General features: G+C 47.0%; 2 protein-coding genes across 2 annotated transcripts in view; both read right to left on the reverse strand.

The window, feature by feature from the left end:
- LOC131269499 (aminopeptidase N) overlaps positions 1–15,395 on the reverse strand; it is a 232,460-nt gene that overhangs the window by 154,345 nt on the left and 62,720 nt on the right. The gene's annotated exons all lie outside the window — the stretch shown is intronic.
- On the reverse strand, positions 1,935–6,997 carry LOC131269502 (RNA-binding E3 ubiquitin-protein ligase MEX3C-like). The gene is made up of 3 exons (XM_058271889.1): positions 6,552–6,997; positions 3,253–4,549; positions 1,935–3,207 (listed from the first exon to the last, which is right to left on the reverse strand). The coding sequence occupies exons 2-3, from the start codon at positions 4,406–4,408 to the stop codon at positions 2,579–2,581; spliced, it is 1,785 nt and encodes a 594-aa protein (XP_058127872.1). The 5' UTR covers positions 4,409–4,549; positions 6,552–6,997; the 3' UTR covers positions 1,935–2,578.

Genomic DNA, 15,395 nt, shown 5'->3' on the forward strand with positions numbered 1-15,395 from the left:
GTTTCACTCTTTTCTTCATTTCGCTACCCTTATTAGTTCGCAATTTTACATCGTCGTATTTTGTTTTATATTTTTATTCAATTCTACAGTTTACTGCTTAGCTAGCGTAAGCGTCGCACGAGTACAACGAACCTTTAGTTTATTGCTACATATTTTCGGCAAACCGATCCCACGTTTCGTGCCGCATAAGATCTAATCGTTTGCATGATTTTTGTTTATGTAATGACTGCATCGTACCGCACGTGTTCCCGCCGCAGGTTAGCCACGTTGTCCGTTCGATGGTTATATAAATACTCATAGGATAAAATAAACTATGCAAAAAATAAATTCTTTTTGTTTACCTCTCGATTAAAACCTTTTTAAAAAGAAAAACTGTAACGAAACAGGCCACATTCTAATCTTTCTCTGTTTGTTTTTTGTCGCATTCCGTACCTTGCCGATGTTTACACTCTCTTTCTTACATTTGTAACACATTACCCTACGCCTGGTTTAATGTGGTTCAGAAGTTACGAACTCAACTGGGGTTAATAAGACGTCTAATATAAAGAGTTCAATATATAGATTTATATTCATCGCCAACCTGGCTTCAACCTAGTGCTTGCAAAAATAGCTTAATAATCGATAAAAACGAAACTATATACTCTGTAACATTCCCTCGGGCTCTATTATGATAAATCTCCAGCCGCGGAGACCAAAAACTAAACAAAACAAATATATTCATTTCGGTTTACCACCATTCTTATACACTCTTTTCTCCTTTCCGTTCTAGACGGCTCAACTAGCAACTTCCAGTTCTTTGCATCTTTTTTTTCCTTTCTATTTTGCTTTACCTTGCGCGAGTTACCTGCAGCGCTTGTTATCCCTGTGCCCGTTACAAACTCATCAAGTTTATCTTTATATCGTAGGCTCGGCTTGACCTCTCTCTATGCTAAATATTCCATCTATATATTATATATTTTATGCATCATCGTTCATTACAAAAAATCACTTTCGTTTTTCCTTCATGTTGGGGGGTTATGTCTGTTTCTGAAGGTGCAAGTGTGGTACAGCTCGTTTCAAAGCCGCCGATTTTATTCTTTTTTACCATTGCGTGTTCAAATAAAGTTTCGTTTTCCCCATTAGCAGTGCGAGTTGTTCTCGCTCCTTTTTGACTTCCTTAAATGTCTAAAAAGTCCAATCTTGGTTGGTACTACACACTCTTGCCGCTGGTAATTAATTGCCGGTGATTGGATTGCTTTGCGTTCTTGTATGTACTATTTTCATGGGCTTTGCTTTTAGTGGTTACCATCCTTCCTTAAAAATATTTAATCTGTTGCCCACAACGCGCGTGTGAGTGTGTCGCTTTGGGGAAGTGTTGTTTGCATGTTTTGCTTAAATTAGCATTAATCAATTATCGTTCGTCGATCCAATCCGAACGTCCCAGCATTCGATCCGCGTCGCGGTCTGTTTTGAATGAATGAATCAAATGCGCGTGCCTTTCAGATGAGTAAATGTGCTGATTACTACATATTTCATCACCTTCACACCTTTCCCCTTCCCTGGCTCATCATTGCATCGGCGTGTAAAAAATGTTTCTCGCTTCCAAAATAATGCGTCCACACAGTCACAGTTACGCCTTTGCCGTCTGCGAGCTTCTATGCCACTTCCTCAACTCGCGTTTTCCGCCTAACTTCGCACGCTCTTGCACCGGCTTCCTTTGGGTGGAAGGTTTTTCCTTCTGCCTAAGCCCTCTAAGCATCAATCAAGGGCGCGCGCCGTGTGTTCCTGCGTCCGAGTGCTTTGGTTTGTTCGGGTTACTTTTCGGTGCACGCACATCAACCGAAGACACCGTCTCACTCATAAGTAGTTTCCCCTTTTTACTTCCTCTTCTTGCTACGTTCTTCTGAAGAGCTGCATTATGCCATTATTGGTACTCTAACGATAAATTATACACATACGTTTGTATCTATTATTTTAATGTTTTTGTTTTTGGTAAAAGAAAAACATCTCTCTTTTAAAAAATTGAAGCTGGGTAAAAGCATAAACCTAAACGAACATAACCACTGTACACTGGTAGGGTGATACGCACGACGTTCCCCCGTTCGTACGAGATCGAGTATCACGCATCTCTTCTCTGGCCCTAGTTAAAACATAAATTGCTACATAATATATTTAGGTGCAGATACATTACTATTATTTGGACAAAAAAAAACGATAATTTTACGTATCGCCAAATGATCGGCCGTGTCGCCCAAAAGTAGTAGTATTCCACCCAGCTGGGGTTATATAAATGAACAGCACACTTTTTTTTTTCGAGACCAAACATTGTAAATAAATAAAATAAATTGAGAGCCATAATAAAAAAAAAACAATAAAAAGAAAACATAAATGTTATCAACTCAACAACTCCTTGCTCCTTTCCTATCCTATACACGGGAAACTCTCTTACTCGCTAACACGAGCTTGATAAAATATTATTCTTGCTCGAGCTGATGCATCAATATTTCTACGCCTCATGCTAGTGCATAGTGTATCTTTCTTCTCCTCCTCGTTTCACCACACTTTGTTTACCGCTAACGAACTCTGTCAAGCACTGCTCTTATCGCTGGAAGATGAAATCGTCCGGACTGTAGGAGACGGAATTGCGCGACGACGAGGGTAGCGTCCAGACGAGGGACGAGTTGTCCGTGTCGGTGGTAGCGCCGGACGTCTGGCTCTCGCTCAGGTTCTCCCAGATGCTGCGGAAGTCCGGAATGTGGTCCGCCCCGGTGGCCGCCGCTGCGGCCGCCGCCACCGCCGTCGCCGTCGTCGGCGAGTGGAACGCGGACGAGCCGGACATGTTGTTGAAGTACTCCAGCAGGTTCTCGATGATGAACTGGTTGCCGTCGAAGTCGGTCTCGCCGACGAGACCACCGCCGCCAGCTGCGCTTAAGGCACTCGACAGACCCGCCCCGTTCAGATTCACGGAGCCCGGATGATGATGGTGATGGTAATGCTGCTGCTGTTGCTGTTGTTCCTGTTGCATATGGTGATGGTGGTGCTGATGATGGTGGTTCCCGTTCGCTAGGAGCAGGCCACCTCCCGCTCCGCCGCCACCCCCACCACCACCTCCAAGGAGGCCTCCGATGAGAGAGCTCGCGCTGCCACTATTGAGGCTGCCGGCAAGACACCCGAGATGGCTCGGCCCGTTGCCACTGCTGGCGACGCTGGAACCGGAACTAGCGAGCCCTCCACCGCCTCCCCCACTGCCACCACCACCCCCACCAACACCGCCTCCTCCTCCTCCACCGTGCCCGGAAGAGGACGACGAAGAGCCGCTTGAGCTGGTGGTACTGCTGCTGCTGCTGCTACTGCTGCTTCCTCCACTTCCACCGCTTCCGGTACTGCTGCCTCCAGTACCGCCACCTCCACCGCCGCCACCTCCACCACTACCACCACCACTAGTAACTCCACCGCCGGCTGAGGTGGCGCCCGCCCGCGTTGCAATGTGCTCCTCGATCAGCTGACGGGCGGTGTGCACGTTCGTCGGCAGGCCGGTAATCTCGAACACCGACTCCTGATTGCGCTTCGGCGTGATGATGTACGTGTTCGTCTTGAGCTGAATGTTCTTGATGGTGGCCCCCTTCGGCCCTACCACCAGCCCCACCACCTTCTGCGGCACCCGGATCTGGATGGTGATCTCGTCCGGCATGCTGTAGCCGAGCATGTTGCGGCTTTCCGCCAGCAGCGCGATCGCCTGCTTCTTCGACGAGCGCAGCGTGCTGAAGTGGTCCGCCGCCGACAGGATCTCCTGCTTTGCCCGCGTCACGTCCTCCTTCGTGCCGGTGATGACGAAGATCGGCTCCTCACCCCGGATCGGCGTCTTGATGAACGTGTTGGTTTTGGCGCGCAGCGCCTTTATCTTGCACCCCTGCCGGCCAACGATTTCCGCCACGTGCTCCGACGACGGCACCGGTACGCACTCCGTGTGCGACTTGTACTTCACCGGGCGCTCCTCGAGCTTGCTGCCACCGTTGAGCGTCACCGGCACGGCGTTGTTCGGTCCGGTGCTGCCGCCCCCACCGCCACCGTTTCCGGTCCCGTTGCTGCCGACGCCGCCCGTCAGCCCGTTCACCATAGCAACAAACGTGTCGAGCACGTTGCTCTGCGGCCCCCCATTGCTAACGCTCAGGTGCGCCCGATCTAGCAGGCCCCCACCGACGCCTCCACCTCCGCCGAGCCCACTGTCAACGGCGGCTAGCGATGCCAGTGTGTGGTGACCGTGGAGTCCTCCGCCGACGAGTCCGTTCAGCAGGCTGGCCGTCGTCGCGTCGCCATTGCCGAGGTGCAGATCGTCGAAGTGTGACGTCAGCTGTGCCAGCGTGGTGGCCGTCGTCGCCACGGACAGCGCCTGCCGATTGTCCTCGAATGCCAGCGAGAAATCGTCCATTTTTCCACGCTTGACAAAAATGTGTAGTTCTCTACTGCTTTGTTTATTCTATCGCTCTGCCGATTTAGTCTTTCTTTGACCAATTGCAACACACACGCTTCTCTCTTAGCACCACTTCCTTCGTTTTGCTTACTTTCGTTCCTACAAAGAGATAGACGAGATTGAAAATCTGTTTATTAGAACGCAAAAGGTACAACGTCGGTAGAAAGCATGGTATACAAAACCTAATCATTGGAAGTACAAACCAAGTTTTGAGATTTTTTTTACAGACTAGGAAGTTTTGAGATATAAACGCCACAGTGGAGAATGGAACCTATTAATTGCTTCAATTTTTGATCCCCCTACATACACACACACAGAATTATTTCGTCTGAAAATTATAGGAAAGTCTCATTCCATATCAAGGGCATTTCAAAGAAATGAAGCATAATAAACACTTGAAATGAAAATGGGATTTCATGCCAAGGAATTGTTGATCAGAGCAGCAACGATTATCATTAATAAATATGTGCTATTAGTTATTCACAGCAATGTGCATCTTAATTAGATCATTACATTATAAAGTTATGTAAGAACATATAAACTGTTATTGTTAAGTACTTCCTTTGCAGCGCACAAATATTTGGAAGCTCAGTTGTTATAAAAGCATCCTTCTGAGGTACTGTTCAGGCAGCTGTGAGGAGACAACTTTTCCTTCATATTTTTTTTCCAAACAATTGATGATGTTCGTGATAGTTGAAGAAAACTAATCCACCACGTGCGAAAACGAAAAACGACGCTCAATTCAATACGAAAAACTGCTTAAAAATTTGCTCGGGTTTTTCTGTACGAGATGATTCTATACATTGATCTGCTAAAAGAAGTTATTGTTCCGTGATGGTTGAAGAAACCGAATCCATAACGCATTTATTTCGTAAGAAAACGGAAAACGATGCTAGAATTAATGCGAAAGGCTGCTCAAAAACGCGCTCTTTTTATCTTTGTTTAGGAATCATAAGAAAATTGTTTTGCATAAGAGAAAAATTGCAAGCAGCTATAACTGCGAACAGATTCTTGGTTTTTGGTTTAAGTAATGATTTGTTACATGATTTTGCGAACTGGGAATGTCAATGACCGTTTTTTATCGCTTGCCCCATGTCTTCATATTTCTGTTTAAATTGTTTTATACCGTGTTGTGTTCGACTTTCTTGGTTTCGAGGCTATCGGTTGGAGTAATGCAAAATTCCACACAATATACTCCGAAGTATCAAACTTTGTAATGGTTCGAAGAATATATTTCTAACCAATTACTCAAAAGAGTTTTTACGAACACTTCAGATTGGGTTAAACCGACCGTTACTAGTTCATCTTTTCGCTAATTCCTTTTCGCCTCCTCGTATGCAAAGGTCGACCGAAGGGGATTTGTGCCGCCGTTGACAAGCCATGCTTTTTCCTACGTTTCCCCCGAAGTCCCAGCATGGTAAAGAACAAAATCATAAGAATATCCTAACCAGCAACCGACAAACGCGCCGTTTCCGGGTACAATAACGCTACCGAGAGCATTCCGTGAATAAACCCTCCATAGCACAACATGCTTCGTTGCATTGAAAGATGTTCTAGTATGTTGATAACGTTGAAGTGATGGGTTGATTGGTAGCGGATGGAGGTTGGTTTCTGAAAGTGTTCTACATATCCTTACACTTGCAAGATTGTACGCAATTTAAAATTTGTGGCTGCAACAGCATGTAGCGCTCTTGGTGCACTTTTTAGTCGAACGAAAACCCATGTTTTTCCCGTCAAGCAAAGAGAAAAAAAACTTCGAATCATGTAACGATTATTAAAGGATAATTCATTTCTCCACCATTTAACACTAGAGCGATTGGGGATTTTCAGAAAGTTAAAATGACTGGTGGTTGTTTCTGCATCACCTTGGAGGAGCTGGTTTATATTCGGCCTTGCACTTTATACCATACATTAACATTTAACATTATAAGTCACAGATGGATATTTCATTGAATCAATATTGAATCTGCCAAAGTGAAAAAGAAACGCCGCATTAATGAATAGCGGTTGGAAGGACCAACCATTTAGACTGCTCCGGTAGTTCTAGTGTAAAGGATTGCGCATTTCAAGGAGCTTTACATGACACTATGGTTATACGTACAGGAGGTACACTTCTGGACTGGGGGACCACCGAACGCTAGACAATGAAGGACTAGAACACAATTTCACTGCAGATGGTTTTAATTATTAGCGGTACAACAAGCTTGCCACACGAAACACCACTTCTTCCCGTACACGACACGCACTTAATCCTTTCGATGTGATTCGCTTCCCGACTGCACCTTTGTTCGACACCGAGAACACCGCAAATGCCGGCCGGCAAACGAAACGACTCCCTTTGCGACTCCTGGGCAAAGAAGTGCGCGCGCACGCACAGTGAGAGTGCGATCGTAGCGCGGGGCCACGAACATGAAATGCACAAAAAGCAGACCGGGCCGGCCACCGACAAACAGCGAACACGAAACACGGGACGCACCGGTGTTACACTACTGGCTCGACGGAACGACGCAGGTGACTGAATGCGACCCGGGAAACAGAACCGCTTGCCTCGACGGCCATCGTACCAATGAACCACGGTGCGCTCGACCGTTGCCGGTGTTCTGTCAACGCACACCCAGAAACGCACGCTTAGCCTGCGGTCCAAGGTGTTTTGGGTTGCGCACACTGCGGCTGTTGCGATCACACCGGCTCAGCCCGATCATACCCGAACGCATACGTTGCGCACAGAATAATCCTGACAATGAAATCCTTCTTCTTTGACGTAAAGTCTTTGGCCATGCTGCCGATTGAGATTGGGAAACGATGCTGTTGTGGGCCAATTTCCTTACTGGTGTTAACAATAACAAGCATATATTATTTTTTTCCGACACAACGAGCATGATAGGCAATCTCGATTACCACGTCCTCCGGTAAATCTGTTATTCTATCTTTGGCTGGAACTGAGGGGAATTGCGCCATCTGCCAAACCCCAGAAACAGCGGAACATCTGATTTTCTACTGCAAAAAGTATGAACCAGAAAGAGCAAATAACAAATACTGCACATTCAATAGACTGGCAAGACACTGGAAGGACAAGTCCGAAGAAACGGTAAAAGGAGTAATTAACGTAATGGATAGTAACAACAGTGTTGTGATAGTAACAGTAAAGCAAGACGCATGAAACCTTTTCGGAACACAACCCAAACAGAGCACACTCTAAATGGGTGAACCCTGAACCTCTCCAACAATGCTTATAAACATAGACAGACACAAAACACACAATCAAACGATATGACTCTACTGTCGAAGCTATCAAAGAGTAAGTATGCCTCTGAATGTGAAGGGGTAACCTGACACAGGAGGATATAATCTAGCTCGCAAAACTGTAGAAGAAGAAGATCTTTGTCTGGTGTCAGTGATTTACCGCGTCAGGGGTTGACAGACGAAAATGTATGGGATTTGACAGCTGCCAGCTGTCGTACGATAAAATCATGATCGTATCCGATTTTATCTGTCAACAAAGTTGTATTTTCTGAACCCGGAATCGAGGCTTTCATCTAAATAAAATAATAATAATAATAAAATTCATTAAACTTTCTAAAAATTTTCAACTTAAAAGAAACATTGGCGTCACAAATGTCACAAATCACTGACACCAGCCTTTATAGGGGATGATTTCGAACAAATCGATAGGTTCAGAAAACATTCTTTCGTTTGCTTGTGGTATTTACAGGCACTTGGTTTTATTTTGAGCCGCTATTTTCATGCAACAGTTATATACATAAGCATAACAAAAATTGTGCATTTTATGGGTAAAGGAGATGGATGCTTTTCCTTATCCAAAGCAGGAATTACAAAAAACAGCCGAAATTTAAGGCTGTCGTTTTTTTTTTAACATTCGATGTTGGAACCTAGTGTGCGCTGCCCATAGCAAGAGCTGCGCCGCAGATGTTACCAGCGCGCTCATGGAAACCAGCATAAGATTGCGCTAAAAAACTAAAAAGAAGGTAAGAGAGCGAAAGAGAGAGGAAAGCCAAGACGGTGGAGTGAGCGAGAGCGAGCGAACGAAGACGACAAGGGCAGTAGCAATCATGATGCTGATGACGATTATAATGATGATGATGATGGAGAAGATCATTGGGCATCTCACTCGCTCTGGCGCATTTCTCGTACGCAACGGGGACGCACATCAATGGCATAAGCTTTTCTTCCGTCCCCGATGTACAACACCTTCAGCTGTTTTCGCACACACTCCACAAATGGTGGTATTTTCTCAAGACGGTACACAAAAAAAAAAAAACCATTCCATGGCGTACACACACGAGCCGCACGCACGCACGCACGCTTTTTTTTTAAAAAAGCACGTGGTTTTGCCATGCTTTCCCGGCTTCTACAACGTTCCAGGTGTAGCTGAAGTCTGCAGCCAAGGATTAGTAAAGGAGGCGTCTAGGTTGTTGTCCTCAAGTAAGTTATTCGGCTAGCTAGGGTAAAGACTGAAATTATGAGAAAATATGTCCCGAGTACCATAAGAAGCATTACCTTAGAAGAGGATACTTGCCGAATTAAAACCAAGACATGGCAATCCGAAACGAAACGAATTAGTTAATTGAGTTTCAATAGGGAACAGATATGGCCAACGTTACGACCGTTACGCCAAAGTACAATAAGGTACTGAAATTACTTTCACTTCCCAGTATCAAATCAGCATCGTCTTTTTGTCTACTTCGAGCTAGACACTTGGAAGTGCTAAAGCAAATTTAAGGTTTGCGAAAACCCAACAAGGTCGATCCCTTGGTGGTGCCCCCGATCATGTTCTCTTTTCACATCTTGAGATGGGTTTCTTCTTCGCGCCCATCCGGACCGTAGCCTCCAGCAGGGCCAAGGGACCTTTGCAATCCCTCTCGCTCCCGCACCTACAACTTTAATTGTCTCGTTCGTCTCTATTCGCGCTATATACTTGCGAGACGGATCGCCGACCGCCTTTCGATTTCATTCGCTCACTTCGGGTATTCTCAAGACGTCTGCATACACGCTGGACTGTGCGCGTGTGTGCGCGTGAATCTGCGAATGGGACAGCATGAAACAGCAGGCAACGAACCTGCACGCGGAATCGAATACAAAAAACCTATGAGACGAATTAACAAAAAAAAGAAAAAAAAAGAAATGATACAACGTGCCTTCAAATTGAGGGACGTAGTAAAAATGGTTAATATAAAAATGTAATATCCTTCGCCGTGGAGTTCTCTTCAGTGAATAAACATTGCCATACGCGTGTGGTGCGATTGAATGAGAAATCAAGCAAACAGCTGAATACCAAGCATCTGAGAGAAAGGCAGCTGGCAGGTCTGCGGTGCGGATCGAACCTTCGAAACGGATGCGTTCAGAACCGGCAACCCAAAAGAACACCGCGCAAGAAAGCGAACTGGAACTGTCGGGGTATTTCTTAGTTGTTTTTTTTTTGCATCCATTGCAATCTTCATCTTCTGGTGGTGGTGCCGCTGCTGCTGCTGCTGCTGCCACCTGCGATCTTTGTCGTCTGCTCTTGCGCTCTGTTATATTCGCCGGTATTATTCAGCCGGTTGCTTTTTCTTTGTTACCAAAGTTACCGGAAAAATGCACGCACACCAGCGAAAGAGCCGCGCCGAAACGGGAAGGACCGCGCGAACAAAGGGTACCCCCGAGATAATTAGTCGCGATGGGAAGCAGCGTGTGGTTGTGTGCCGGGTGGATAGTGGGCTCGGGCTCGGGAGACACAATGAATGAAATGTCAAGAAAACGGCTGGCTGGCCCCGCGACCAGCCAAGATGTTTGCAATACTACTGGAAGAACTTCTTAAAACCGTGTGCTGAAAAACCCAAACCGAACCCCTTCCAGAATAAGACGATTATGGTTGCCACGAGACGGCTCACTGTGCAGCGGTGCACACACGCAAAGGGATGATCCGTGGACGGCAAAAGATGCATTTCGTCCCTCACTAGGTCCTCTTCGAACGTGTTACTTGGGTGTGCATGTATTGTTGCACACGGTTAACAGTATTTTTCACGCCAATGTCCAGCCAGAAAACATTGTTTCGTTAAGTTAAAACTTCATAAAAGTAAAGTAGTTATGTGTGTTTTTGGTACTTGTTCTAAAACAAACCCTTCCACATTTCATTATTTCATTGACGCTCCCAGGTTCTATAACATAAGGGAAAAAATGTGTGTGGTGGACTATAACTTTAGAGTTTAGATTAAATGAAGATAATTTATATCATCATTTATATAATGTATTAACCACATGTTTCCACCTGTGGTTTTATAACTTTAAAATATGTTATGGTCATATACAGACTGCCCTAGGTCGAAGGAACAAGAGAGCTCGAATCTTCGGTTGCCAAAAGTTGCTTTCTAGTCTGTATTTTACTTTTGCAAACGCAATGGCAAAATAAATTTGCTTAATACACTAAAAAGGTACTGATCTAGCTGTAGCAACTTATTCTATTTAAGCGTTTTAACACGTTGACTGTCATGGCTATCATTTTTAATAGCCAGCTGTCATCAGTTCTAAAAAGTTTTTGCGCCATAAGTAGATGAAAATGCAACATAAAAAATACAGTAATATTAAACACAAATTATTTGACCAGTTAAGTTTTTGCTTAGCCTTAGAAAACTGTCGGTTTTAAACATTATATAAACAAATTTAATAAAAAAAAAAGTAAACAAACTTCGGCAGTGTCATATGTAGTCGATAAATGTAAATGGATCAATTTGCTGAACACGACAAGATCGCGCTGTTACACATTGCTCAAGCAGAGGAATAAATCTGCCAGACGAGGCGGAGCGTACAAAAAAACCCTGTGTCAGCGTTCCTTCGAGAATTTGCAGAAACTCGCTTTGAAGGTCGTGGCTGGGAGCAGATATTTCCGAGATACCTGATCGTTGACCTGACGGAACAGATGAGCGGCGGAGCAGTGGAAGTCGCTCCCAGGTAAAACTAACACAAACCGCGGAGGCCGCGGGAACCCAACGCGCTCGGCTTAGTCGGGCGAAACTTTGCCTCAATGTTCGTGGAAGACGCAGTTGTCCCTTTGCGCCACGGACGGGGGAGCATCGTGCTGTGGCGGAAATGCCTGGCATCCGATGCGGTGGTGTGTGGGACTGTTGTCACCTTTGTGAACGTGTAAGATCGGCACCAATATGGCAGCTGTACGATCGTGGATGATCTTCCACCTCTAACTGAAACCTGAAGGACCCCGGAGTGGGTCCTCCGAGGACAGGATCTTCGCTCCGTTCCGAGCACACCCACCCAAGCACACCGACGGCTGGTTCACCAATTATCCGTCCTTGGAATCCCCTCCAGTCCTTCTCGTTCGTCGATCATCTGGACTATTATTGCGCCACGCAATGGACGCAGATGTAGATCGATCGCCTTCCCGCTTCCTGCTCGTGTTGCTATCCCTCTCTCTTTCTCTCTCTCGCTCTCTCTCCCAATCGTTCGAACCGACCGTATGTCGAAACAACTTCACTTTCCAAATCCATTCATTACAAGGATCACGGCAATTGCAGGCGCACTTTCTTCCTTTCGGAGCCGGCAACGCGGGCACCTCGTGAACAACTCCCAGCGCAGGTACGAGCTGCTGCCGCCTGTGGGAATACACCGAAGGCGGTACGTCGGTAAAACGAATGCAAAGAAACGGAGCGAGCAGCTGTTATCCCCCTTTTTTTTTTTTTTTTTGAATGCATCGAAACCGACCGAACCTCCGAGGGCAACTGCTTCTGTTACTGTCAAAGGTTTTCACGTGGCCTTTCGAGTCCTGCTGCCAGGCCGCCGCTACCTTTTCGCCTCCTGAGGAAGTCCGATTCGGTCTCCCTCTAGCACGACCGGAGACCCGGGGCCGGTCGACAGCTGATTCCGCGGTGCCAATGGCCCTCCAGTCCCCTTTTTTTTTTAGTTCGTTCGCCTGCCGTTCGTCCTTTTCAGGTTCGGCGGCCGGCTGCCGAGGAAAGCAGGGGAACAACGAGGCGCCGCGGCAACTGGTCTGAATGTCGTCACGTCAGCCGCTCGGCAGCGAACGACACGAGGTACTGGAAACGGCGATTCGATGGATTTGAAGACCCATGACATCTAATAGAAGAGATTTAATGGCGGGAAAACCGTAATCGATACCTGGACCCCATCCAGGTATTAGGATTCGTTCGTACGATTAAGAAGTATCGTCATCGCTTGATAGCTGCAGAACTTGATGTAGGAGAACGTATTCTTCGCAGAATCCCGAGATATAGAGCGTACCGTAGACTGGGTACAATGTCGGCTTAGAACGGTCTCGTTTGGACCCAACTCCACAGGATGCTCCTATCACCATCCGGTCGTAAAACGGTACCGCGCCAGATGAATATAGTTTGACGCACCACACATTTCGTGTTCCCCCTCCTTCCCCGAAAAGGTGCATGGCACATCTCCCAGCGCATCCGTGCGTCGCCTCGCCAGCAGCATACGGCGCAGAGCCCGGTACGCCTTGAAATAGTTCCGCAAATGCCGAAAAGTAAATTTAACAACGCAATCGCACTGAAAATGGCCAATGCCAACGCGAACGCCGAGTGATTGCCAGCCGCACATGTTGGCCCGCGCTCTCACGGCGACCATCCCAAACACCCTTGTCTGGCGCACATGTTGCTGATCCCTTTTTGCGTGGTGCGTATTGCCGCACGGCTTGCCTGCCGTTTTCACCGCCACCGCCACCTCGCCCCCCCCAGGCTACGACTGTTTGCTGTTGCGTTCTCACACTCATCGAGCCAGCAATTCATCCAAATAAGCGCAAACCTTGCCCGACTATCTCCCGGTCATTCGCAATGGAGAGGCGGACGCGATATCTCGAGATGCCACTAAGGGAGATGATTTTTCCTGTTCGTTTTGCGCGCTAAAAATAAACGGCAAATGTCACACGCATGCAGTGAGGCAGTTGCAGTTGCCTGGTGGCGTGTTCTACCGCCGGCGATGCCCGGTGCATCGCCAGGACGCCCTCACACACTATCGTATGTGTCCGACGCACGTGAGCGAATGATCGTCGCGGGGGTCGGTGGGTACAAAACCCATCCGCTCCATCTTGCAATCCCATGGAGGCGCATCATCAATGTCAAATTCGTACATCAGGCGGTTCTTCAAAACCCCACTTCATGCGTTGCGATCTCTGAAGGAGGTGTTTTGTTTGGAAAAACTATACCAAATTCTCATCAGAAGCAGAAACCACACGCAAACAAGCGACATCAGGCATTTGGAACTCACGCACGAATAAAAACAGGGTGAAAAATCTAGACTATCGGATCAACTTACCCGTGGACAATCCTTCCGGTTGCTTGTGCGGTTGTTCGGTTCGGCCTAGACGAGTCCGTTACATCGCCGATCGTGAGACGGAAACGGGTGGGAAGTGTTTTCTAGAGTTTAATATCCGGAGCGTGAAGTACCGGAGCCTGCTAGTCACGCCTGCTCGACACACTTGGGTTTATTCGTTCACTTCCCGGCGCTATCCTGATGTGGGTGGCCGTTTGCACTGGTGCCAGCGAAAAAGACGTGTACGCTAAATTCTGGCCAGAATGAACACTCGTCCGACCGGCAGACCGAACCGTTCCGGTGCTGCACGCGAATGTGGTGCCGTTGTTTTGACTATATTTCAACCGAACAGTGGAAGTCGAGGGATATGTTTGGAACAGTGTTGCAGGTGCGTTCCTTTTGCCTTGCCTTCACTGGGTAACTCGCGATCGCGCTGGTTTCACATTCAAACAGTCGTCTGCGGTAGTCTCTGCCTCGGTTCTTGCCTCTGGTCCGATTTGCTTTCAAACAGAACACATGCAATTTCCAAATCTAGTCGAAACTGCCTGCCGGATCGTCTCCGTAACGCTGGTGGATGCTTTCTTCACAACAGTTCGTGTGCATCCCACACAAACAGATTGCGCGCACGACGTCCTTTCTCTACCTTGTTCAGCAAAAAAGGCCACGTTAGTTTTCTCCGCTACTACTTTGATTCTACACTCTCGTCTCCCTCAGGGTGGCGTCGTTCGTCCTTCAAGTTTGGAGCCGTAGTCCTAAGGTGGCCGGTGACTGTCGCTGTTGGCTTCCCGCGAGGGGTTGGCAAGGATAATGCCGGTGATCGGAGCCTCCTGATCGGTGCCCCCCCTTTTCCACAACCCGTGTGTATCGCTCAAGGTATAAATATATTGCTCGTCGGTTATCGTAGTATGAGTGTTTCCGTTCTCTTCGCGCACTCAGGTGTGCGATGTAACTGAACTGACACTGGAGGACCCGCACTGCCACTGGAATAACGTGCCGTTATTGCTTTCCTGTTTCTCGCAGGTTCGTTTCTTTCGGCTTTTTCGTTTGTATTTCTCCTGTATTAGACTAGTTACCACTGCAGCTAAACTCGTATCACCTGCGTCTCTGCTGTTGCTGAGCCTGAATATCGCCGCTGGCGTCCACCATACCATGCAGGATCTCGCTCTCGACCACTCGTTGTTCCTCTTGATGAGCTTGAGATATATTTTTCACTTTCCGTACTTGGTTCTTTTCTGGTTTGTTTACAACTCTTGCGCCATCGTCTTCATTTTTAACATCAACCCAAAAGACGCCTACCAGGATCTAGGGCTTCGGTGAAGTTCCAGAGGATTCGGCTGTGTCATAAATTACTTCTCCGTTCAGATCAGCCCCGTCGTCGTATTGCTGTGATCTAGAACCACGCTCATGTACACTGCGTCGTACAGTCGGTTAACATGCACTACTGGTTTGCAGCAGCCCGGTGCAGATTGTAGGGTTATAAATAGATAATCTTTCTTATTCCTGTTCTGCCGCTCCGGACTACTTTGTTTTACCTATTGTTTGTTTGTTTGTTTTTCGTCAGCATTTGCTTGTTTCGGTTTTGTTTACGCTTGTTTACGTTTTGTTTTCTTTGACGTTCGTTACTTAGCTACAATACTTCGCTAGTATTTCGCTGCGATAA

Source organism: Anopheles coustani, chromosome X, assembly GCF_943734705.1.
Source record: "Anopheles coustani chromosome X, idAnoCousDA_361_x.2, whole genome shotgun sequence".
NCBI classification, from domain to species: Eukaryota; Metazoa; Arthropoda; class Insecta; order Diptera; family Culicidae; genus Anopheles; species Anopheles coustani.

What these genes read in the sequence shown, in the direction of transcription:
- LOC131269502 (XM_058271889.1), bottom strand. Translation starts at nt 4,408, where the DNA reads ATGGACGATTTCTCGCTGGCATTCGAGGACAATCGGCAGGCGCTGTCC. An exon ending in GCACGGTGGAGGAGGAGGAG is followed by an intron (nt 3,208 to 3,252) that starts GCGGTGTTGGTG and finishes GAGGCGGTGGAG; the next exon opens with GGCTCGCTAGTTCCGGTTCC.